The 27,355-nt window shown below is 34.4% G+C and overlaps 1 protein-coding gene across 2 annotated transcripts in view; it reads left to right on the top strand.

Annotated features, from left to right (window-relative positions):
• Positions 1 to 27,355, top strand: part of PTPN12 (protein tyrosine phosphatase non-receptor type 12) — a 79,173-nt gene that overhangs the window by 34,449 nt on the left and 17,369 nt on the right. The window contains exons 2-11 of one of the 2 annotated variants that reach the window (XM_037511030.2): positions 5,400 to 5,508; positions 10,278 to 10,354; positions 12,086 to 12,181; positions 13,102 to 13,140; positions 15,229 to 15,300; positions 17,794 to 17,853; positions 19,632 to 19,774; positions 21,842 to 21,908; positions 25,098 to 25,175; positions 25,280 to 25,378. In XM_037511030.2, coding sequence (XP_037366927.1) covers positions 5,400 to 5,508; positions 10,278 to 10,354; positions 12,086 to 12,181; positions 13,102 to 13,140; positions 15,229 to 15,300; positions 17,794 to 17,853; positions 19,632 to 19,774; positions 21,842 to 21,908; positions 25,098 to 25,175; positions 25,280 to 25,378 — 840 coding nt within the window. The remainder of the gene's footprint in view (positions 1 to 5,399; positions 5,509 to 10,277; positions 10,355 to 12,085; positions 12,182 to 13,101; positions 13,141 to 15,228; positions 15,301 to 17,793; positions 17,854 to 19,631; positions 19,775 to 21,841; positions 21,909 to 25,097; positions 25,176 to 25,279; positions 25,379 to 27,355) is intronic. The other variant, XM_037511037.2, reaches the window with a different exon arrangement.

Raw genomic sequence — 27,355 nt, 5'->3', positions numbered from 1 at the left:
CTAGGGATATACGATACTATAAATATTAATCAGTCAATAAATCTTGTACTCACAGAGTTTAGAGTTTGATTGGGGAAGTGAGATGTATACTCCGTGTATTTTTCGTGAAGAGAAGGAAATGGTATTTTAAAAATAGATGCAAAGTCTAAAAAGAACTTAGACAGGAAAGATTATTTTCACATGAAGGATGATAATAAAGCTATGAAGGAGCTAGGACTTAAAAGATGGATAAGATTTTGGAAGTATGTAAGTGGAATCCCCACTGAGAAGCAAAGAAAATGCATACTCAAAGATACAGAAAGATAATTATCATGGGGATTTTTAAAAGTAGAATTTTGAAAGTGCCTTTCTGTGGTGTTTTTGTTTTGTCTCTTTTTTTTTTTTTTTTAACTTGGCACACTGCTGGTGTCAAGTGCAACCACGCAGGTCCATAAAGTATTGTATTATTTTGATGTTTTAAGAGCTAAGAATAGTTCTGATTTTCCTATTTGCTATACCTCCTGGTTTATCTAGGATCTAATTGCAAAACCTTTAATTCTTTAATTTAAGCTCTTTTTCTTTATGCCTGGTACATTTTTTATTTTCACTTGCTGCTGAACCATCATTTCCCCTCCCTTGTTCCTTTTTTTAATACTTGATAATTAGATTTTTCCTTATTTGTCCCTAATCCAAACTACAGTTCCCAGTGCAAATCCTTGTCAAAATTATTTAATACAGCCAGCATGTTCATAAAATATAGAGGAACCTACGAATTGTTGAAAATCCACCTGTATTCTTCCATGCAAATGGATCACAATACTCCATCTTGAACCCAGATACTTTTTTTTTTTTTTTTTTTTCTGATAACATGTTGTTTTATTTGTTTTTTTTTTTTTTTTATAAATTTTATTGTTATATTCCCCATACAATTGCAGCCCCCCATTCTGACCCCAATCCCTCCCCTCCCGTGAACCCAGATACTTTATACTGGTGGTTCTTAGTGTTGTTCCTAGAGAACAGCATTACCTGGGAATTTAAATGACCTCCTCACACCGCAGTCAGTCTTACTGAATCAGAAACTCTCAAGATGGGCCACAGCGATAAAAGCCCTCTAGGGCCTCCCTGGTGGCACAAGAGGTTAAGTCTCAGCACTATGAAGCCACTAACAGCCACTGCAGCACCAGTTTGATCCCAGGGCAGGGAGCTAACATGTCGCAGCAGACCTCTCCTGTCTTGCCTGCTGCTTCCCTCAGCAGTGTATTTCAGTCGATCTGCCTGTTCTGCTCCCCACTCTCTCTGGTGAATCCTCTCAGCACCCCCACACCTCTGGCCTACACCCCAGGTCTTGTATGCATAAATAAATTTTAAAAATAATAATAAGCCTCCAGTTGATTGCAAAGCATGCTCAAATTTGACAAACAGTATATGAATGAACCAACCATGTTCAACACTCCTAGGCAGACAGAATATATAATTCCTTTTGATGTCTGATCTGGTTAAGGTTTTAAAGAAAAAAATATTTAGGGGCATATAATTAATGGGCTCAAGTCTTCTTATGAGTATAGGTATTATCCTCATAATTACAGATGCTCAGACATGAGGTAAATATGTTCAGTGTTATACAACTTGAAAGTATTAAAGAATTTTATTTCAAATAGCTGAATTTAAAGCTGACATCTTTTTGTGGTGGTGGTGGTGGTTAGGAAATAAGTCCCTACTGAGGAAATTTGTATTATATAGTTGGGTAAAGATTTTTTGATATTTAATTTTTCAAATGTATAAGACAGATTTTTTAAGTTTAATGGATCATATATGTAGTAGAACAAAGATTTTTATCTCTGATATATGAAAATCTCTAACTGTAACTACTTATGTGGATTACTTTAATAGAATATTCTTTATTGCACGCTTGAATGTATAAAGCATCCCAAACTGTGCTGGGCCTTAAGAAAGCTGTGTGAATAAAAGTCAAACTCAACTTAGATATTCATTTGTACACAGAAAGTGTTCTCAAGGTTCATTATAATAAGAAATGAAAATTGATGTCATAAAATTTTGTTTTGCACATTTTTCAGTGACCTAATTTGTCATGTAAAAGGAGAAATGTTTGAAGAGATTATAGCAGATATTCCAGAAGTACATTCACATTTTATAATTAAATTCAACCCTCTTCACTTTCCCCTTGAAGTTTTTTTTTATTTATGTGTATATATATATTCCAATTTTAATTTCGGTTACCTGTGTTTATGGACCTGTTTAGATTTATAGCTTTATATAAGTCATACACAATATTTTATATTCATTAAGATACTATAAGTATCTGAAAACAAAAACCTTTGAATAGAGAAAATAGGAAAATTTTGATTAAATATGAAAGATGATATGTAAATAACTGGGATGATAAATTTTTGTTATGGAGTACTAAAATCATGAGCAATCTTTTCTCTTTCCCTTTACTTTTTACATTTAATTTTTGAATTAGCATTATGTTCTTATAGTAGAAAGAAAGTGTGTAATGTTTTTAAATTTTTTTATTATTTATTTATGCATACAAGAGCTGGGGTACAGGCCAGAGATGCGGGGGTTGAGAGGAACCACCAGAGACAGAGGGGAACACAACAGGCAGACTGATCAAAATATACTGCTGAGGGGGGCAGCGGGCGAGACAGGAGAGGTCTGCCTCGCCATGTGGCTTACTCCCTGGCTTGCCAGGAATCAAACTTGTGCTGCAGAGGCTGTGTATTGCTTCAGAGTGTGGTGCTTAACCCCTTGTACCACCAGGGAGGCCAGAGAAAGTATGTAAAAACATACAATAATGTTTCCTTCTCAACCATTTCCTACAGCAACCCATTTCCCTTCCCCATAGCCAACAACTTTTGTTAATTTACCTTCCAGAGATATTTTCTGCACATGTACAAACAAATTACAAATATATATTTAACAACAATAGTGTATTACATATGCTGCTGTGTTCCCTGCTCTTTACAATTAATATGTATTTTTGAGATATTTTTGTATCTTGTGCAAAGAATTTTCTCATTTATTTTCAACTGTATCATTTGATTGTAAGAAGCATTTAGCGGGCCTCCCCTGGTGGCGCAGTGGTTGAGCGCTGGGCTGCGAAGCTGCCTGCAGCCTCTGCAGCTCCAGTTCGATCCCCGGCCACCGGCGAGAGTCCCACATGGCTCGCAGACCTTTTCTGCCGCACCCGCTGCTTCCCTCAGCAGTGTGTTTCTTCATCAGATTGCCTGTTTTGTTCCCCGCTCTGGCTCTGGTGAATTCTCTCACCCTCCTGCGCTTCTGACTGTACCCAGTGCTTAAATCAATCAATCAATCAATCAATCAATCTAAAAAAAAAAAAGCAGCATTTAGCTAGTTATCTACTAAAACTTTTGATTGTTTGCAGCTTTTGCTTGTATAAATAATGCTATAATAAATTACCTTGTACTTGCATTATTTCGTACGTGTACCATTTATCTAGATGACAGATTTGCAGAAGTACAATTTCTAGCTAAGGGATCATGTGTATTTGTGATTGCCAAATTACCTACCCGCTTTAGAGATTGTCTGATGTTCTTTTTTGTCATTGTATGGAATTTCTGGTTTTCCCACACCTCACCAACAGCCTATTTACTTTTAAATAAAATTTCCCCTCTTACACACTTACATACTTTGAGAAGTCTATTACTACAGGAAATAGCACCATAAATGTGGGAGATTTTACTTTGGCAATGGGCCAATGCAGAGCTAGTCTTTTTCATCTTAAAGAAAAAAAGTGTATATTTCTGGTTTTGTGAGGATAAAATTTAGTAGTCTTCCAAAGAAAAACAAAAGGTTCACTATTAGTATAGTATGTATGTGCCTGTTTATAAGATTATTTCAGATACTGCATGTTAAAGTTTATCATAACAAGAATCTTGAAGTTCTGTGATATTTAAAAAATACATAAGCATAGGGCCTCCCCGGTGGCGCAGCGGTTGAGCGCTGGGTTGCGAAGCTGCCCGCAGCCTCTGCAGCGCCGGTTCAATCCCCAGCTGCTCCCCGGCCACTGGAGGAGGGTCCCACATGGTGCGCAGACCTCTCCTGCCGCCCGCTGCTCCCCTCTGCCTGCTCTGATCCCCGCTCTGGCTCTGGTGAATTCCCTCACCCTCCCACGCTTCTGACTGTACCCAGTGCTTGTATAAATAAATAAACAAACAAACAAATAAATAAATCTTCAAAAAAAAAAAAAACATAAGCATAATATCCTTAGTTACATAAATACCAACATCTCACAAGTAGCAAAATAAAATGGTGAGAAAGGTAAATGTCACCATAATTATTTTTCATTTAATTTGATTTAGTAATTTGTTGAATAGTGAAACCAAAATGCTTTCAATATGTCTTTAAGCCTGGAAGAAAGTAAGTTCCTTTGGAATTAAATATCAGCAATGTAGTGGAGTAGTGAATTTAAACAATTCACAATGCTGACTTTCAGTGCTTCTGAAAGCAGGAAGTGTATTACTGACATGCAGAAATATTCCAGCCCAAAGAACATCCCTACTGCCATATGTGGTAAGAATTTGTCACTAACTCACAAACCACTTCTGTAATGCAATGAATAAGCAGAATTGGTCTTTGTTGGACATTTCCAATTCAATATGAAAGAACTTTATTTTGCAGTGTCTTGTAAGTAACTATTAGTTTATGCCTTGGAAGGAGCCTGGCACATCATGGGTGCTCAAGGTTTATTGAGAAAAGGAATAAAGAAACTTGTACATAAACTTCTAGGCATGGTTTTAAAACTTGGTTATTGGAACTCTTAGTGAAAACACAAAAATTACTGAGTTAAATATTCTGGCTAAATTTATTTATTTATTTTTAAAGATTTATTTATTTATTTATACAAGAACCGGGGTGCAGACCAGATGCACGGGAGGGTGAGAGGATTCACTAGAGTCAGAGTGGGGAACAGAACAGGCAGACTGACGAAATACACTGCTGAGGGGAGCAGTGGGCTAGACAGGAGAGGTCTGCTGTGCCATGTGGGACCCTAGCCTGCGGGCCGGAATCTAACCGGTGCTGCAGAGGCTGTGGACAGCTTCACGGTGCTGTGCTCAACGCCCTCGCCACCAAGAGAGGCCCCTGGCTAAATTTATTAATAATTTCTTTTAACTAAAGTACTTTTATTCTACTGTCCCCTTTCACTGTTTATTTGGGATATCAATCTTATGTTTTCACTTAGGCTAAAATAGAATTATCCTTGGGTTAATCATTAAGGGGTAGGGAGATACTATGAGCTTAGAAAAACAGGAAATTGAATTGTGAGTAATTGAGGTCAGCAAAATTCAGTGAAGAGCTCTTTGTAAATCATTAAAATTTTTGAAAATATTAAGGTTTCTAAACCTAAACTTTCTCTTTTTTTTTTTTTGTATTTTAAGCGATTAAGAAGATTGTCTACCAAATATAGAACAGAAAAGATTTATCCCACAGCCACTGGAGAGAAAGAAGAAAATGTTAAAAAGAACAGATATAAGGACATACTGCCTTGTAAGTTTGAAATGCCCTTAATAGAACAAATGGAAATGATAATCAGCAGTTTGTTGCCTAAACTACTCTATTCTTCCTAATGAGTTTGATTGGCAAGTAGATAGTAATTAACCTATCTTTGAAGGTACACTATGAGATAATTTGTAATTGTGCTTCTTGTTTTTCCTTCTGATGGTAGTTTTTATTGCTTAGTTTTTTTGCTTTAAACACCATAATTTTAAATACCAAAATATCCAAGTAACCATGACTTTTGTGAACTTCCTGTTCAAAGAAGTTATTTTATTAAAATAATAATAAACAGTTAATTCAGTCTGTGAATATAACAATAAATTTTGTAGCATACTGAAATATTAACTCATCTATTCACGATAAGAAATTTAATTGATTAAATATATAAGAAAAAATGAATCATAAGATGATTCATGTCTATGTGTTGGCTGTTGTCACCAATCCAAATATATATCTGACAGTATGCCTTAGACTGATAGCATTATATTCTAATAGTAATATCAAATTTACATTCTTAAATAGCATAGTTTTATTACAACATACTTTTAACTCTTAAAAAGGCAGGCTTATTTGTGTTCCTGTTTTATAAAATAAAAAGTTCATATCATATCTACTGTCTCTTAATGTTGCTTTCTCTCTTTTCCTTTAAGTACATTATAATATCTACTTTCTGTGACCCCATCCCCTCAACTCTCAGTATATGTTTCTGTTTCTGAAGAGGTGACACTGTTTATGTATTTCTTTTTGTTATCATAGATTGTTGATGTTTTTTCAGAAAGAAAAAGTTGTGGCTTTAAAGAGCTGCTTGTGTTGCCAATACAGCTTTATCTGTTTGAAGTTGGGTTCATGGAAGATTTTAGAAGCAGTGAGCAAAACCATGGATAGGAGTTACTGCTTTCATTTTTTTGATATTCTTTAACTTCTTTCTATCCATGTTTATGCTTAATAGACATAACAATAATAAATAAGAAAATGCACATGATATCATATAAGCAGCATAATACTGATTTTATACTTCTCAATATTATGATTATAAAGTTTACAGCAACGAATACAAAATTTGCGTGTGCTATAGAACTTTCAAAAAAGCCATTTCTGTGCCCCATCTTGAACTTCCTCTATCAGACTTAGGTTTGAAAATGGGACTCAGAAATCTTGTATTTTAATTTGCTTTTCCCAGCCCTTTACTGCTGTATGATTAAGGGTAGATGAAATAGATTGGTAATTATTGATACTGGGTAATGGATATGTGGGGATTCATTATGCCGTTATATTTGTGTATGTGCAAAAAAATGCACCATTATAGAAAATTTAAAAAAAGAAATCCCAGCTTGCTGTAGCACCAATCTTGACTATTTTTTGGGAGCTGTTGTTCTCAGGAGTCACAATCCTCAGAAACATTTACTGAGAATCTAATGGTAAACCAACAAAAAAATCTGCCTTTGAGATACTTTGAATGGAATCTAATATGCCATATGACTAGGATAATTAATTGGGACCCCTCATTACTGGCAAACAATGTGAGAGAAATGGCATATAGTTACTTAACCATCATTACCCTATTCTCATTTACCATAAGCACAGCATTTTTAAAGTTTTTATTTATTGAGGTAACATCCGTTTAAGACACAGTATAAGTTTTAGGGTTGCAGGTTCACACCTCTACATATATATGTTATACCACTCCCACCACCAAAGCCCCAATAATTCTGCACCACAGAATATTGCTCTGTGTGTGTTTGTGTGTGTGTATGTATTTCCTATCTTGGATGGCTTAAAAGAAAAAAAGAAGACATGTAGGATAGAGTGAAATAAGAAACAGAGCATTGAAAAACATGTAAACATTCTCCCCAGAACATGGTAAGGAGATAAATAATTTCAATTGGAGGGTAATATGTCTTATATGTCCTTTTAAAAAATTTCAACAAAAACAAATAAAATCAGCAGAACTGGGACTTTACACTATGTATAAATTTTGGGTCATTAACAAGTAAGTTATTCATTTGTTGTCCTTTATGAACTTGCTAAGAAATGTATTCCTGTCATTACCATTTCTGTATTTATCCTTTTCTGTTTTAATTGCCTTTAATATCATTTGTCCCTGGATTAAGCAGGAATGTAATACAGTAGAGGCATGTTACATGTGTTGTGCTTTCTATTGTAGAAACCTGAAATGTTAGGCAGTCCTATTAGTTTAGTATTTCACATCTTGAACAGTAACATTACAGTGGCGACACCAGTGGGACAGCATATTAACCAAATGACCAATGTTAACATCTTGCCAAAAATACACAGTCTTGTTCCAATCTTAAGGAAAAAAATCAGTCAATAGAACTTTTATAGACTGGAATAGACTAAGGAGAAATATTTAAGCAACTAGTAAAATTTGTGCACAGTTGGCTGATTAATTAATAGTATTGTAATAATACTAAATTTCTGGTTTGGTAATTGTGCTGTGGTTGTGTAAGATGTTAATGTTAAGAGAAACTAAGAGGGATATAAGGGAATTACCTGTATTAGTTTTGCTTTTCTGAGAATTTAAAATTCTAAATAAAATGTTTTTCAAAATCATTACAACCTGGGAAAAAATGTTTGCACCATCTCTAACAAAGCAGATTTTTTTTTTTAACATAGATTTCAGGTAAGTCAGTAGAAAACAGGCTTAGAAAAAATGGGTGTGGATATAAACAAGCAGTTTATCATAAAAGAAATATTAATAACTTACAACTGAATGAAAATGTATAACCATTTGCATAGTTCAAGAAATGCAGATCTGATTTGTACCTTTTAGATTATCAGCTATTAAAAAGTATGGTAATAGCTGGTCACTCTTAATGAAAATACTTCTATATTAGCATACACCTTTTAGAGGTTAAGGAGCAGTCCCTCTGTTAGGAACTTACTTAACTAATGCTGCTAAAAGGTAGATGTACAGCAGTGTTCATTGTAATAGTATTCCTAAAAAAAGGAAAAAAAAGTCCATCAGCAGTTTAGCTGATTAAATAATGAATTATCCATATATGTTCCATATAACATTTAGAAAATATTTATTCTGGGCCTCCATGGTGGTGTAGGGGTTAAAGACACAGTTCTATCAAGCTATCACCAGTCTCTGCAGCACAAGTTCAATCCCCAGCCGGCCAGGGAGCTAGCTACCTGCTTGACACAGCAGACCTCTCCTGTCTCGCCCACCACCCCCCTCAGCGGTGTTTTTCAGTAGATCTGCCTTTTCTGCTCCCTACTCTCTGTGGTGAATCTTCTCACCCCCGTACCCTTGGCTTACATCCCAGTTCTTGTATGTATGTATAAATAAATAAATAAATAAATCTTTTTAAAAAAATAAAAATATTTACTCTGAAGGACTTCCAGAATATATTATTAACTAAAAAGTAAAAGCACAGAACAACAATGTATAGTATGGTTGTGTTTCTATAATTTTTCAAAGTATATAGGTATGGCATAAATACTACTTTTGAAAGGGAAAAAAATCTAAATAGGGTCTTTGTTAGAAAAGGAGCCCAAGAAGTCAAAGACAGGGGTGGATTAATTTTCATTTTATGGTTTTCCTTTATGGTCTAGCTTTTGTTTTTTTTTTAAAGATTTATTTATTTATTTATACAAGAACCAGGGTACAGGCCAGATGTGTGGGAGGGTGAGAGGATTCACCAGAGACAGAGAGGGGGGCAGAACAGGCAGACTGACGAAATACACTGCTGAGGGGAGCAGCCGGCAAGACAGGAGAGGTCTGCTGAGCCATGTGGGACCCTTGCCCGGCTGGGCGGGATCAAATCCCTGCTGCAGAGGCTGCGGACAGCTTCACAGCATTGTGCTCAACCGCCTGCACCACCAGGGGAGGTCCTCCATCACATTTTTTTTTTTTATGGTCTAGTTTTTTAAAGTCATGTTACTTTCATCTAAAAGCTAAAACTATAAAAAATAAGTAAAATGAAGTTACGCATTTTATAAAATTAATAAACTTTAGATTTCTAGACTTTATTACGATTTTTTTTTAACTGCAAGTTGATATTACCTAAAAATAAATACTATTGGTGGGCCTCTCTGGTGGTCTTATGGGTTAAGTCTCAATGGTATCATTGCTATGGCCTGATTTCGATCCCCAGCCAGTGAGCTAACCCACATATGACACAGCAGACTTCTCCTGTCTCACCTGCTGCTCCCTTTAGCAGTGTATTAAAGCAAATCCACCTGTTCTATCTGTTGACTCCTGTCACCTCCTCTAACATCTGGCCTACACGCCAGTTCTATGTAATAAATAAATAAGAATAAATCTTTAAAATTTTTAAAAAATAAATAATATTGGCTAAGTGAAGTTTTCAACTTTTATGCATCATCTTAATTATTTTGTCATAATTTTTGTAATTTCTTGTGAAATGTAAAAATTAAATTTCCTAATAAAAATTTTAGCAAGTAAACTTGTAAGTCAATGATTAGTGTTCACCACCTGGTATGCTTGTTAAAAACTACTGAGGTTTAAATGTAGGGCAATAGCCAGGAATTTTTATTTTTAAAAGCACTCCTGAGATTATTCTGATTGCTACTTTAAAATACAGCTTTACATCATCTATTTGTTTTTAAAGGCTTTTTATTTTCTGTCCATATGAGATTAGAAATTACCATTATAGTTAATTTTCATTAAGTGTTTTTTGAAGTATTTTAAACTATTTCCTCATATGATTCATCAAAAAACACCTGTTTGCTAAGAGATGTCAATTTATGAAATCCTTTTTTTTCCCTTGTAGTTGATCATAGCCGAGTTAAGTTGACGTTAAAGACTCCTTCTCAAGACTCAGACTATATAAATGCAAATTTTATAAAGGTATGTATTAACTTTAAGTGTATTTATCTGCCATGCTTAAATGTCTTCCTCCATACTAGTTTTATTAAAAATTTCTAATTGCCTAAACATGCCAACAACAAAAATAAAATAAGAATCATCGCCCTGATATTGTACATTTTTTGTGCGCTTTACTTCTAAGCCCCCTCATTCATATAAAAAAGAGTTTTGCTTAGTTTTAGTTAGTAAAGTTTTCTGTTTTGTTCTTTTGCATTGAAAGCTCATTTATACTACTTATTGCTAAACTGTCTTCTCAGTTGCCATTTGAGTTTATTTATACAAATGTTCATGGTCATTCCCTGTTGTTGACCCATATAGGTTGCTTCCAATATTTCTTGATGCTGACATTGCAGTGAACATTTTTATTCATTTGAATAATTTTTTTAGGATAATTTACTAAGGCTGTAATTACTAGGTAATACTAACTTAAAGTTATAGACTATAAACTTAGATTAAGAACTTTTGCCATTTACCAATTTTAAAGTAGCAACTTAAATGCAAGATTAGATAAGTCTTAATATAGATGAACTTTGTTTGAACTCTCATCAAAAGCAATCAAGTTCTGATATAGTTATCAATAGAGACATATGCAGACTACTATTTTTATCCATTAGATATTCTGTTTTTATTTTTTATTTATTTATTTATGTATACAAGAGCTGGGGTACAGGCCAGAGATATGGGGGGTGAGAGGATTCACCAGAGACAGAATGGGGAACAGATCAGGCAGATTGACCAAAATATACTGCTGAGCAGAGCAGCAGGTGAGTCAGAAGAGGTCTGCTGTGCCATGTGGATCACCTCCCTGGCCAGGGACGGGTAGCTTCATAGTGCTGCGTCTTAACCCCTTGTGCCACCAGGGAGGTCCCTAGATAATTCTGTTTTTAGTCTTTTTAGTCATGTGTCAGTATAATTTCAGTTATTTTTGATATATTTACATATATTTTAATACATTTTATTGGCAAAAATTTTAAGGTGGTAAGATTAATATTATGTGAACATTAAAGAATAATGGTTTCGATACTTTTTCAACAAAGAAAATTTTATTATGTGTCTGAAAAAACCCCAAAATTATAGGTTAAATAAAAGCTCGTACATAGGTGGCTTGCTGTTTTAGGTGGTATTGCTGTTTAGATTCTTTTGTAAGGACTTTTGTTAAAAGTTCTAGTTTTTATTTGTATTTAGTAACAATAATTCATTATATGATTGATTATGTGCTGATTTAGTATTTTAATTACCAATCTTGTTTGGTATATATATTTGGGTTTATTATTAGCCACTCAAACTTTTATGTGAATAGATAATTGAAAGTATCTGTGGAAGAATTTAGCTAAGAAAAAAACCAAGAAAACTAGTTTTTATATTGTTTTTAGAATCAAAACATGCTTTTTATGTTTATGCTATAATTAGCTTTGTTGACTAGATATTAGGACTTTTGCTTTATAATTCTTAGGTAAATAATTTTTAAATTTGTATAACACAGTTTAGTCACCAAATCTATGTACTATGTCTAATAAATTTATAGAAGTAGTTAATATTTCATTAAAAGCTAAAGTGATTATCACTAAAAGTCATGGATTTTATGTAATATGAAAGAAAATTTTAGAAAAGCTGTAGGTGAGACTATTACTAATAAAATTTCAAACTGAATTTAGTTAGAAAATTATTATTTGCAATCATAATAAATATGAAATTTGCTTTTAACCATTTCAGGGTGTTTATGGGCCAAAAGCATATGTGGCAACACAAGGACCACTAGCAAATACAGTAATAGATTTTTGGAGGATGATATGGGAGTACAATGTTGTAGTAAGTAATTATTTTTCATAATATATTTTGGGAACTATTATATATGATGACAAAGATGTTTTACTGAATAAGGGATGAGAAGACTTTTTAGTGATAATGATTTATTAATTACAACTAATATTTACTTAAAAGGCAGAAACTGATGTTATTATTAGTATGTTTCATTAAATTCTCATAACTGTTTAAGGAAATTGTGATATGAAGGGTGTGATCCTAGTTATATACAATGTTGCAGACCAGTGTTTTCTCAGTAAAATTAAAGAAATAAAGAGAGGTTGTAATGACACTTTATATAATGTCATAAATCAGTAGCAAGTAAGAAAGCTACTAAACAAGATAGATTGTTGGATAGAGAGATACCTATAAAACAAGTAGTGAAATGTTAATGGTAGAGTAATAGATGTTAGCTATATGGTATTAAAAAATTCTTTCAAACATTCAACAAATTTGCTTATAAGTTTATAAAATGTTGTGGTGGGGAGGTAAATGTAGTAATCTTTATGTTTAGAGGCAGTGTTAAGTTTTTTAATACATTCAAGCTTAGATAATTTTATTAAGTGTATTTAAAATATTCAGTGGTGCTGTTTGGGTAGTTATACTAAAAGTGATATTTTAATATAATCTCAAAAGTCAAAAGTAACCCTTAGTATTAATAAAATTTCATTCCAATAAAAGGTAGCATGTAAATTGAAGCCAATTTAATTTGTTCCTATATAATTAGTCCTTGTTTGGAAATGTGGTTTGGTGATTTCTTTAACTCTTACTTTTAATATTAAAGGTGCTTTGAGAAGCCAGCCATTCTTTTGCTCATAGTAAAAAGTAATTCTTGAAATTTACATTTTATTTAAGAAGTAACATTATGTTTAACTGATATTTTTCATCTCTTTCTATTACCCTCCCACCACCACCATTGTCTTTAGATCATTGTAATGGCCTGTCGAGAATTTGAGATGGGGAGGGTATGTATAACTATTAACACTTAAATAATGCAGAGTGTCCTTAATATAAAGGGATATATTTTGACCCTGAGATGTTAAAGTAGTTTTTTGTGTCTGTGCTTAGCTATTTCTTTTACTTGATAAAAGAAACAAAATAATTATTCTCTTACTATTTTTTTCATTTCATAACTACATTATATGATTTACTTAAAATCATAGATTTTGGTATTATTTATTTTATATTTTTTACATCTTTTTTCATTCTCCTCTCAGGTTTAATCCCCATAAAATTACCACTACCAAGACACCCGTGAATTGTCACCTTAGTCTCTTGTGTTCTTCCCTCTTTGTTTTGACCCCTCTTCTCCCCTTCCCCTGCTGAATGTCTCTGATTTATAGTTTGTCTGCTAGTTTTGTCATTCCCCTCCCATTCCTTGTATAGTTTCCCTATGTTCTTCCCATAAGCGACACCATTCGATAGTTTTCTCTTTACTTCTGACTTATTTCATTGAGCATAATCCCTTCCAGCTCTGTACTGTTGCTGCAAATGGCATGAATTTATCTTTTTTGATTGCTGGATAGTATTAAAATAATAGATTTTGTATTGTTAGTTTTCATTTTTTTTAAAGATTTGTTTTATTTATGCATACAAGAGCTGGGGTGTAGGCCAGAGGTGTAGGGGTTTAGAGGATTCATCAGAGACAGAGTAGGGAACAGAACAGGTGGATTGACTGAAATACACGCTGATGGAGCAGCGGGCAAGACAGGAGAGGTCTGCCGCGCCTTGTGGGTTAGCTCCCTGGCCAGAAATTGAACTCGTGCTGCAGTGGCTGCTGATAGCTTGATAGTGCTGAGATTTAATCCCTTGCGCCACCAGGGAAGCTGTTTTCAAATTTTTAATGGTGTTATAAGTAGAATATTTTGGACCAAGGTAAAGGTATTTTAAAAATAGGAATAAAGTTTAGCATTTGAAAAGGAATTAGCTAAAATAGTTCTTATATAAACATTATTTAGTTATAGATTAAATATTCTGATTCCTCTGTGAATAGTACTACATTTTGTTAGTTCGCTTATACTATTTTCAAAGCAAAGAGAATTCTTTTATTTGAAATATTAGCATTGGGGCCTCCCCGGTGGCACAAGGGGTTAAGCAACAGCACTGTGGAGCTGTCCTCAGCCTCTGCATCGCGAGTTTGATTCCCTGTGGCCCCGGGAGCTACCCACATGGCACAACAAACCTCTCCTGTCTCATCAGTTGCTCCCCTCAGCAGTGTATCTCAGTGGATCCTCCTGTTCTGTTCCCCACTCTGTCTCTGGTGAATCCTCTCACCCCTGCACCTCTGGTCTGTACCCCAGTTCTTTTATGCATGGATAAATAAATCTTTTCAAAAAAGAAAAACAAAAAGAATTTCCCATTACATTCAGATTAAAGTATTTTTTTATTATGTTTATAAGACCTGGGGTGTAGGCCAGAGGTATGAGGGGTAAGAGGTTTCACCGGAGACTAGAGTGGAGAACAGAACAGGAGGGTACACTGAAATACAATGCTGAGGGGAACAGCAGGCAAGACAGGAAAGGTCTGCTGCACCATGTGGGTTAGCTGCCTGGCTGGGCATCCAACATGTGCTGCAGTGGCTGCCATAGCTTCATAGTGCTGAGAATTAACCCCTTGCACCACCAGGGAGACCCAGTATTGGTAGTTTTTAGTTTCCAAACTATTGTGATCTCTTGCAGCATCAATTCCTAAATCCTCATTGGAGGTGATGACATTTTTACAGAGAATAGGTGTTACATAGAACTTAAGTATCACCTTCAGTAAATGTCACACTCAAATTTATAAAAAAAAATTATGTGGTGACTTGAAGTTTCCTTATAGTAAAGTGACTCATTCAAGTAAAAATTACTTTTATGAGAATTGTTAAAATTCTTTGTAATTCCCTAATAAAGAATACATTGCATAAAGCAAGATAATTTTGAGTTACATGAAATGTTGCATAAATCTTTAGAAAGAGTAACAAACTGAACACCAGGATACAAAATATTTCTAGACATTTAAAAAAATCACGTGGATTACTTACTTTTTTTTTTTTTTTTGTGGGGGGACAACAGAAAAAATGTGAGCGCTACTGGCCTTTGTATGGAGAAGACCCTATAACATTTGCACCATTCAAAATTTCTTGTGTAAGTACCTAAGTTTATTTAGAGTGCCTAAGTTTATATAGAGTCTAGTACATCAGGAAATGGTGTACTAGACTGATAAATGTTGTAATATGCTAGGAGCCCAGATTTACATCAGCCAACCACTCAGTGCTTCCATATAAATCTACATTAAGTTATATAATAAATATTAATAATAATGTTTGCATTTTATGTTGCCTTTAAATTGAGAAGCTTTGACAATGTATACATTCCTTGTACCTTATGTTAATTCTGTTAGTTTTTGTGTATCAGTTGATAAGTGTGTATTTATATGAATAAATGAAGTAGTCATGCATTGGTCTATTTTAAAATTTATGGAAAGTATTCATTTCACACTATATTAATGGGTAGGACCATTGATAACTAAAGTATAGTTAATCGTGTTCATTTTTAATATTCATTTCATGCTTCTCACAATTATATTCAAAGGTCGGTTTTAGAACTATCTTCCTGGAAATATCTGCCTGATCCTCTGTGGCAGATAATTTCTTATGAAACAATGTATTTATTTAATGTGGATATAATTTATTTAATGTGGAAATAATCTGGAAATAATTCATGTTCTAAAACTAACACAGCACAAATCTGAGAAAATGAAATTAAAAAACAGTGACGGAAAAAAAAAATTAGATATATAAATGAACATTTGAACAGAACCAATAGCTTGCTATGGGTGACATATGATGGCACCTTTCTTAATCACCTGAATGAAATATATTGTCCTATTTATTCAACCTAGTCCATTGCCTATTTTGTAAAGTTTTCCTGAAACACAACCACGGCCAGTTATTTCCGTATTTGCCTATCACAGCAGCATAGTTGAATAGACGGAGACTTTATGGCCTACAAAGCCCAAAGTTTTGATTATATTGCCCATTTCAGAAGAGAAAAGTTAATTCTTCGACCAGTGTTTTCACAAATACTCCTTTTTTTTAAAAGATTTATTTATTTATTTATCTATTTATTTATTTATACAAGCATTGGGTGCAGTCAGATGCACCGGAGGGTGAGAGAATTCACTAGAGCCAGAGCAGGGAGCAGAACAGGCAGACTGATGAAACACACTACTGAGGGGAGCAGTGGGCACGGCAAGAGAGCTCTGCGCGCCATGTGGGACCCTCACCAGCTGGCTGGGGATCGAACTGGCGCTGCAGAGGCTGCAGGCAGCTTCGCAGCCCAGTGCTCAACTGCTGCGCCACCGGGGAAGGCCCCACAAATACTCCTTTTTTTAATTAAAGTAAAACCATACTTTCTCCTCAATGTTAGTTTTTTGAAAGATTGATTTATTTATGCATACAATAACTGGGGTACAGGCCAGAGGTATGGAAGGGTGAGAGGATTCATCAGAGACAGAATGGGAAGCAACAGGCAGATAGACTGAAATACACTGATGAGGGAAGCAGTGGGAGAGTCAGGAGAGGTCTGCTGTGCCATGTGGGTCGCCTCCCTGGGGATTCAACTCCTGCTGCAGTAGCTCCAGATAGCTTCATAGTGCTGCGTCTTAACCCCTTGCGCCAGGATTCCCTCTTCTCAGCGTTATTAAAAATTAAAGCAGAAATGATATTGAACATCCTTTTAATTAATAAAAAACAGCACACCTTATTGCTCTTGACAGTTATCGTCCTACGCTATTTGTGGTTTTAACAAACATGACAAAAAGAATAGTTTGTTTGGGGGCCTCTCTGGCGGCGCAGGTGGTTGAGCACTGCACTGTGAAGTTGTCTGCAGCCTCTGCAGAGTAGGTTCGATCTTGGTCGGCCGGCGAGAATCCCACATGGCGCAGCAGACCTCTCCTGTCTCGCCCACTGCTCCCCTCAGCAGTGTATTTCGTCAGTCTGCCTATTCTGTTCCCCATTCTGTCTCTGGTGAATCCTCTTACCCTCCCGCGCATCTGGCCTCTACCCCAGTTCTTGTATAAATAAATAAATCTTAAAAAAAAATAAGAGAATAGTTTGTTTAATGAAAAGTAGGTATTCATTCGAGTACTTCGGTTAAATGACACTGAGATTTTTTAAGATGGTTATGTTGTCATCAACTGAAGTAATAATTTGGTACTTTCTGATTGTATCCACTTCCTTCCCAGATTGACATCCATTTAATTGAGAGTTTAGTGTTAGGTTGGGAAAAACGAAGCTTTACAGAAAGATAGAAAAGATGAACATGGTGTTAGATACAGAGGAATGAATTTTGTTTGAATTTTTTTTATGTGATTCTGAGAATGGTGGTTATTTTGCACATATTTTATTGGATGACAGACTTCTTAGCTAAATAATAGGTTAAGAGGCATTTCAGAAAAAAAAAAACTAAAGTATTAAACTTAGTTGAGAACTTTTAGGGTGGTTATTTTTCTAATACTAGGTAAATCTAAAATTTTAAAGGTTAATTTTATATTGTGGATTTATATGGTGGTTTTTTGGTATTATATGTTTTTGTTATAGTTCTCTTTATTTATAACAAGTGTTTCCCTTTATTTAGGAAGCTGAACAAGCAAGAACAGATTACTTTATTAGGACACTGTTACTTGAATTTCAAAATGTAAGTATTTGCCTTTTACAGACAATTACCAAGAATAGTTTTTAAAGAGAAGCTGTATAAATAGCATATTATCTATCTTACATAGTTATAGACATTTGTTAGTTTTGGTTATATAAAATAATGAGCAAGAAAATCAAAGAGCAGTGTTTTATTTGGTCTTTTGAGCCTTAAGATTATCAAATTAGATAATAAAATTATCAAATGAGATAATTTATTTATATCAATTTTAACTTAACATAAAACAACTTTCCTTTAATTAAATTTACTGTATTTGGAGTAGTTATTTGCTGCTATTATTTTTCCTCAATTGTAGGAATCAAGACATTCCTTACATAATTATTACCCACTCTACTAGTTTAAAACTTTTTACAAAGAGACAAATCACCATCAAAGATAAATCTTCTTTTAGATAGTGATTTTGAGACCTTTGACTTATTTCAGAGCTATGTAAATTCCTGTGGCAAGGAATCAAGGAAAAAATCTTACTGCCATTAGCGATGCCTGTCAACTACTTTCTCATCACTATTCTTATTATCTTAATTTTTTAACTATGGTATTTCAGGTTGGCTGGAAGTGCACTATTCTCTCCCAACTAGTGCATTTGTAAACAACCTCCTACCTTTCTGTTTACAATTAAACATGATATCTCTTTGATGAGTCATTTATTATACTAAGCTTGCTAAAATTTTTATGTATAATAATATGACAAATACCCTATTGAATTTCATTTGTGTTTCATGCAGCTCAGTCCTTCTAATGGTAGACATAGTTATATCCGGTGTACATGGAGGACAATGTAGAGTCTTTGAGAAGTAAATTAACTTAGCTAAAGTTACTCAGTAAATGGCAGAACTAGAACTTGAAGTAGAAGTGATCTTTCTGTTAAACACCTACAGTCATTCTCAAAGCATGTCGAATCAGGACTCTTTATATTCTTGAAAATTATTGAAGATGCCCAAGAACTTTTGTATATGTGGGCTGTATCTTTCAGTATTTAATACATTTGAAATTAAAACTGAGAAAATTATTTTAAAACAGTGTGGGAAGCATACATTCAATTAGCTGTCGAAGTGATGACATCATAAGTCATGCAGTCTTTGAAAGACTTTTCTGTACACTCATGAGAGAATGAAAATGAAAAGGGCAAATGGCACCTTCGTATTATTATGAAAATAGTTTAAAACTCCCAGACCAAAGAGTTAGGAGATTGGAAGGCCATGGGGTGGGAGGCCTACACCATGCATAGAATAGCAGATCAGCAAGTGAATTTGACATTAGGCAGGTTTGTCTCTAATTTTCTTTGTCAGTTTATCTTTTTATCTTCTAATTACAATGCATGTTGATACAATGCTTGTGATATATTGCTCTTCCATTTGTAGTATAGATTAGAGAGTATCCATAGTGTAAGGTTAAAGTGTACACTTTGAAAGTAAGATACCAAGGTTCAGATGCCACAGTTATTCTCATTTGCTGTGAAATGTTAGGTAAGTTAATCTTCCTCTTTCAGTTTCCTTACCTACAGAACAAGGAGAGTGTTAACAATACCTTCTTCTGTTATTACATTGGGATTAAATAAATTTTACATGTGAAGCCCACATCAATACTTGGCATGTGATACTAAGTAAATATAGATTATTAACTACTTGGGTTTTTTTTTAAGACAATGCTAACTACCATACAAATATCTTAGAAATGGCAGTAAAGTGATAGCTGCAGCATTTTTGTAAAAAGTTTGAAAGTATATTTTAATAATTGCTGAATTTCTGTTATTTTTGAAGGAATCTCGTAGGCTATATCAGTTTCATTATGTGAACTGGCCAGACCATGATGTTCCCTCATCATTTGATTCTATTTTGGACATGATAAGCTTAATGAGAAAATACCAAGAACATGAAGATGTGCCTATTTGTATTCACTGCAGGTACACAATTTTTCAGATATTTAAATACTTTGGGACATAGGTGACGTTATAATATGGATGATATATGGTATTTTGAAACTTAATTATTGGAATTTCACTAGATAGTTTACTATAAGGATTTCCAAATAGTAAAAGCTATCTGAATCCTGAGGCAATCTCTGTTTCTTTTTATTTTACATTAGATACTTCAAAACACTTCCAGTGTATATTTCATAAAACTATCAATATATCCGCTTTAAGTGGCTTGTTATTTGCATTCACATTTGTTATAATAAAAAGTAATTGGAATTTCTCAGACTTAGAGTTTTACTGGTTATCTATATAGAAGACTTTAATGGAGATGGAAGCCATTAGTAGTAGTTTTCTTACCCAGTTAGTCTGATTGTAATGCCCATGTTAGCGACACTAAAGGACTGCTCTTAATTTATGGACCAGAAAAGTAACTTGCTAGTTGAAATGTGGGAATCACTTAAAAACTTGGTTTAGTTAATTAAAAAATATTACAATTCCACTAGAGATGACCACTGTTAAAACTTTAGTATATGTCCTTTCGTGTTTGTATAGTACTTTTAAAAGAATGTTTCCTGTTTAATATATCATATGCATCTTCATAAATCATTTTATATATTCTTCTACAATACATTATGATTTCATTGTACTATATGTTTGCCTCTATTCTTGGCATTTAATTTATTGCCCCACTCCCATCCTTTTTCAGCTCTTGTAAATAATCACTTATATGTTCTGTGGCCAGTCTTACAGGAAAATCATTGAGCACATCTGTTATTATTTCATTATGATAGACATTTGAAGTGGAATTTTTAAGTCAGAGGACATGAACTTTCTCATGCTAATTTTAACGAATATTTAAAAATGTATAGTCTACTAAATTGATGCTAATTAATCCTACTACTGGTAGTTTGTGGGAGTGCCCTTTTCCCCATACCCTTTTCCTATACTGTTATCTTTCTTGGTTTTAATGCCCGTGTAATAGACAAACTTTTATCCCTCATGGTCATTTATATTTTTTATGAAATACTTGTTGTATGCTTTGCTAATTATTTTATAGCAGGCATTCATCTCTTAATAATTAGACATTACAGGTTCTTCCTATATCTTTTATATTAAGGATGTTAGCTTTTAGTCATGTTGGTTGTTCATGGTTTTCCATTGTTTTTATTCTGCTTGTTTTGCCCTACATAAGTTCTAAATTGTTAGGTAGTGAGAGTTGTGAATCTTTTTATTTATGACTTCTGTCCACTTAGATATGTTTAGAAAGTTCTTCCTTAACATAGTAGTGCATAAAGTTTAGCCTGTACTTTTTAGCACTTTTGTAGGTTTTCTCCTTAGCATCCTACCTAAAATGCTTCTGGAATATTTTTATGGTAAAGGTATGAGGAAAGAATCCAGTTTTTGCTTTCATTACTAGCTAACCCATCTGGAACAATTTATGGAATGACTTATTCTTTCCCCTTTGACGAATCTACCATTTCATAGTGCGTATCCATATTAAATACATATCACATAGATATGCATAGATCTGTTTCTGAATTTTCTGTTGTCTCATTTTACTGGTTTCTTTAGTGAGAGGAAATCAGCGGTCTTTGGTATTTTGGTGAAATCATTGCTGGTGTTCAGAATAGTTTCTAGAACTTGTAGCATTTTTCATTTTTCCTATGCCATGTTAGATTAAGTGATATATATTGTTTTCTTCTCTACTCTGAAGCACCAGAGCCATCTTGAGATAGAAAAAAATTATCTGTGTAAGATTTTTTTAGCAGTTAGACAAGGTTTTCTGAGGTAGAATTATACTTCTAAAGTGAGGATTCCTAGGTATTCTATGAGTCACTTACTCTTGAAAGTTCCTTAAATTTAATAATAATGTATTAATACTAATGTTAATAATGTTTGCCCATAATTACATTTTAAGTTGTTTTTATTTATAGGATTTTGACGTATTTCTGAAATGATTGTTTTGCTTCTGAATATGAATGTGTCCATTCACACTTATTTTATAGTTACTTTTATTACAAAAATCAAATTGTTTTTCAAACTTTATATCCACAGTGCAGGTTGTGGAAGAACAGGTGCCATTTGTGCCATAGATTATACATGGAATTTACTAAAAGCTGGGGTAAGAATAATTTTTATATAGCATTATACCCAATTGATCTTTTAAGATTTTCAAACTTAATAATTAATTGCAATAAATTGAGGCATATGTTTTGTCATATGTGTTACTTTTTTTAACAAGTAACTTTGCTATGTAAGAAATAAAGGTGGTGAAAATGTGTTCTAGGGCATATTATCTTGAGATAATGCAGTACTCAGCACTGATAAAATAAGCATGTTGCACCCATATGTTCTATGAGAATACCTGTATTAAGGATACAGGTAAACTTTGTATTGACTTTTCCAAATACAGAATCTTCACTGTTTTTTGTACCTCTTTTAGGTATAAATATAGTCAATTCAGTAAATATTTATGCCTGGAAGTATCATAGATACAGTGGATGAGAGTAGAGCCAAACTGCCCAGATTAAAATTCTGGCTCTGTCGTTAACTAGTTCTGCAGTCTTGGTTGAATTAATCTCATTATACAACACTTTCTTCATCTGAAAATGAAGACAATAATATCAATAATTCTTAGGAATTAAACTAGTTAACGTTTGTAAAGTTCTTGAAGAGAACTATGTGTGGCCTGTAACAAATGCTTAGTTTTACTACTGTTGATGTTGTTACTGTTGTTGCTACCAATGCTATTAACAAGGAAATATGTTTGATGCTATGTAGGACATAGAGATAAATAAAATAGAATCCTCCTTATAGATTGTAAAAACATAAGTTCCTTGCTGTATGTAATTTGGTTCAATTGCTGGTTTGTAAATGTTCATTTTCTATGCATTAGGGAGAAATATACTTCTGCATAACTTTATGATTCCTTTGAATATGCTGATCTATGTCATACATAAAACAGTATTAATAAACTATTAATTTCTTTTTTTTTCTTCTTTTCTCATTCTATTCTTTATCCTTTTTGTCCCTGTCTTTCTGTTTGTCACTTTTGCTAGGTAATATTTAAATTTTAAAGTTTCTCAAAAAATCCTCTTGAGTTAAATTTTATTTTTATATTCCTCAAAAACTGTAATCATCTCCTAATACTCAAATGAAAATTTATAAATGGACAAAATTTAACTACAGGGTCTCCGTGGTGGTGCAGGGGTTAAAGACACAATGCAATTAAGCTATCACCAGCCACTGCAACATGAGTTTGAACCCCCGCCAAGGAGATTAAACCACATGGCGCCTCAGTGGCAGACCTCTCCTGTCTTACCCTCTGCTCCCCTAAGCAGTGTATTTCAGTAGATCTGCCTGCTCTGCTCCCCACTCTATCTCTGGTGAATCTTCTCATCCCCCCCACTCCCCCCACACCTCTGGCCTACACCCCAGTTCTTGCATACATAAATAAGTAAATCTTTTTAAAAAATTTAACTATAGTTCTATCACAATTTCACACAAAGTTGAAAATTAAAATTGGGATGAAAAGAGACATTTAAATGAATGCCAGCAAACCAAATAAATATGTAGTCATTTCAGGAGTTGTGTATTTTCACAGATGTCTCCATTTAATTGATTTCGGTATAACATAATCTTAGACCTTGGGGTGGAATCTTTTTTTTTTTTTTAAGCTACTCTTTTTTTTTTTTTTAAAGATTTATTTATTTATTTGCTTGCTTGCTTGCTTGCTTATTTATTTATTTATTTATTTATTTATGCAAGCACTGGGTACAGTCAGAAGCACGGGAGGGTGAGAGGATTCACCAGAGCCAGAGCGGGGAACAGAACAGGCAGAGTGACGAAATACACTGCTGAGGGGAGCAGTGGGCACAACAGGAGAGGTCTACGCACCATGTGGGACCCTCACCAGTGGCCGGGGATTGAACTGGCGCTGCAGAGGCTGAGGGCAGCTTCACAGCCCAGGGCTCAACCGCTGCGCCACCAGGGGAGGCCCTGGAATCTTTTGATGTAGAAATCTTTTGATGTTATGAAAGACTCCCAAAGAGTAAACCTGGGAATCATACTTAAGCCTTCTATCTTCTTTACTACTTCTAAATATTTTTGTTAAATGTCAAGTTTTAATAGTTCTGCCACAGGGCCTCCCTGGTGCGCAGGAGGTTGAGCACAGCACTGTGAAGTTGTCCACGGCCTTTGCGGTGCAAGTTTGATCCCCGGCTGGCCGGGAGCAACCCACATGGCACAGCAGACCTCCTGTCTCGTCCTCTGCTCCCCTCATCAGTGTGTTTCAGTACATCTGCCTGTTCTGCTCCCCACTGTCTCTGGTGAATCTTCTCACCCTAAGTTTTTTTATTTATACAAGAACTGGGGTACAGGCCAGATGCTTGGGAGGGTTAGAGGATTCACCAGAGACACAGTAGGGAACAGAACAGGCAGACTGATGAAATACACTGCTGAGGGGAGCAGCAAGCGAGACAGGAGAGGTCTGCTGCACCATGTGGGTTTCTCCCCGGCCAGCTGGGATTGAACCCGCGCTGCAGAGGCTGCGGACAGCTTTACAGTGTAGTGCTCAACCGCCTGCGCCACCAGGGAGGCCCCTCAAATCTGCTTACCTTTCTATATATATTTTTAGATTGCTTTAGCATACCTCCATCAACTTCCCTCCCTTGACATTTCATGTTCCCTCCTACAAAAGTTGCCTGAATATAAAATCTGCTCATATCAGGGCTGCCTATTGTGTAGTTCTAATTCCAGATGTACAAAAAAAATTGTCTAGGAGGGTTCACAGTCCATCTTCAGAGATGTAACTGAGGGATCTGTGTTTTTACCTAACTTCAACTAGGTAGCCAACCTAGGAACACTGGCCTATAGAATGAATTCACACAGTCTGATCCCAAGAAACCTTCTGTTCTCCCTTACATACCTCTTCTGTCAGTCTTAACCTTTATCCACATCAAACTTCTCAATTCCCCAAATAACTTATACATTAATTTTCCAAATCTCTGTATATTTCCTTCACATTTCACTCCACAAATCCATCAGAGTTAGTCACAACATCTTTATCCCCCCAACACTGCTGTCATGTCTTGATTGGACATTTATTATCTCTGGCTCACCAGCTCAACTACTAAATGTTGAGATATGCTTTGTATCCGCAATGCCAAGCACAGTGCTGATATGCAGTTGGTAGTGCTCAATCAATGTTTTCAGTTATCCAGCATGTCTAAAGTCTATATGAAAAGCTAAAGACTATTTCACCATCTTTGAGCAGTTGATCAGAGTTCACACAGTAAATTCTCTGTTGTAGAAAATACCAGAGGAATTTAATGTATTTAATTTAATACAAGAAATGAGGACACAAAGGCATTCTGCAGTACAAACTAAGGTAAGGTTTTTTGTTCTATTTTATGAACTACATTTTAATAATACCTTGTTGTTTTTTTTTTAATGTTTTATTTTCCCTTGTTTATCAACTCATCTTCCTAATAGGAGCAATACGAGCTTGTTCATAGAGCTATCGCCCAACTGTTTGAAAAACAACTACAACTATATGAAATTCATGGAGTCCAGAAAGTTGCTGATGGAGAGGTAGGTGTTCTTGGCTTATTAATTTTCAAAATCCTTTTCTTTTTACAAGAATGTAATATTTAGATTTTCAATTGTCCCTTGTATTTCATCTAACATAAGATGAAACATCTATCTTATGTTATCCATAAGTTATTTTTTAATATGATTTTTTTTAAACTCTTTTCCTTCTTTGTGCTTGAATCTCTGTTACAATGGATATTTAATGACACCAGTATGAGTTTAATATTCTAAATAAAATATAGGCAGAAAAATAGATCTTAATGTCAAAAATACTATTCTTTGTTTCAAATATAAATTACTTTAAAAAAAAAAAAGGGCCTCCCCTGGTGGCACAGCGGTTGAGCGCTGGGCTGTGAAGCTGCCCACAGCCTCTGTAGCACCGGTTTGATCCCCGGCCACAGGGCGAGGGTCCCACATGGCATGACAGACCTCTCCTGCCTCACCCACTGCTCCCCTCAGCAGTGTGTTTTGTCAGTCTGCCTGTTGTGTTCCCCACTCTGGCTCTGGTGAATTCTCTCACCCTCTTGCGCTTCTGACTGTATCCAGTGCTTCTATAAATAAATAAATAAATCTTTTAAAAAAATACTTAAAAAAAATTGCATTCTATTTCCTCCTCTTTTCCACACCACCTAAGTAATTATAAGTTGATTTCACATGAATTATATTTTGGCTTTGGACATGATATCAGATTTTGTCATTTTGTGCATGATTATTAAATAAAATTACATGATCTATTAAATCCCTGTTTTTCATTGGAGTTCAATCTTATTTTAGCCTTAAAAGAGCTTAGTAGATATCACACTTCTGACCTCACAAAAGTACTGTTTTCTCATTTCTGCTTAGTTCTTTCCTCTTTCTTGCCCCTAAAGGTCTTTGACTATTTTCTGGGTAAATTTCCTTTATGTCTTTATCACTGAACCTAAGATAACTTAATATAAACCAACTTAGTCCCTAATAACTGAAGTGAAATGAAGAAATGAGCTGTAACACTTCTAACCTTTATTTAGTTTTTTTGGCAATTTGCCAGACTACTTGTTGGAAATTTCTGGGTTTTACAAATGATTTGTTACCAAATGTCGATTTTAGTGTGTTCAGATGAGTTTTAGGAACTATGTATTTCATTTATTAGGCAAGTGACATTGCATATTTTTAAGATTTCATGTCTATGACCTCATTCTTCCTTCCTTCCTTCACACAGTAGTTGTTGTGTAACTGGGCCTCTTACGTTGCCTCTTTTTCCCTTTAGTTTATTTAAAACCTGTTGAAACCTGTGCTGAATGTGGCCAAATATTTTACAATAAAGAATACAATATATGTTATAGGCATAGTTTTATCTATATTGAGATTCAATTAATATTTCAAAAAGTTAAGAATGAGATAGGCATTTTTCTTTAAAATTTAATTGAAAAATATTTTTTCCCATAAATGTGATTAATTTCAAAGGTAAGGTTTTTATACTTCATATACAGAGATGTTTAAGGCTACTATTTCTTAGTATATAAGAAGTGAAAAATATTCTAACCATACATTTTAAAATCTATAGAAAATTTAATTGATTTTTATTGAGATACAGTTAACAGAAGACATATTATTGATAGTTCAAGTCTTTAAGGTAATGATTCAGTATTTGTATATATTGTGAAATAATCACCAGAATAAGTCTAGTTGGTATCGATAACCATACATAGTTATAATTCTAACTATATTTATTTTATAACTGGAAGTTTGCTGTGAAGTCCAATGACCAGGAGATTTTGTTCAATTTTGTAGGCAGTAGCTTTCTATTGAGTTGTATTTCTGCACTGCCACATTGATTCCTTTCATCAGATAACAAAAGTTCAAGAAGCTTATAGCCCCAGAAAGTCTTCCTCTTTTGACACCTTTTGTTATTTGCCCCAATGTTCTCTCACCTAGAATGAGGAATCTTACATGACACCTTCTTTCCTTTGTCACTGTAGTCATTTACCTGTAAAATGC

The sequence above is a fragment of the Talpa occidentalis genome, unplaced genomic scaffold (genome assembly GCF_014898055.3).
Source record: "Talpa occidentalis isolate TD23 unplaced genomic scaffold, MPIMG_talOcc4v2.1, whole genome shotgun sequence".
NCBI lineage: Eukaryota > Metazoa > Chordata > Mammalia > Eulipotyphla > Talpidae > Talpa > Talpa occidentalis.
The sequence above is the reverse complement of the archived record's forward strand: the minus strand, read 5'-3'. Positions and strand labels throughout refer to the sequence as shown.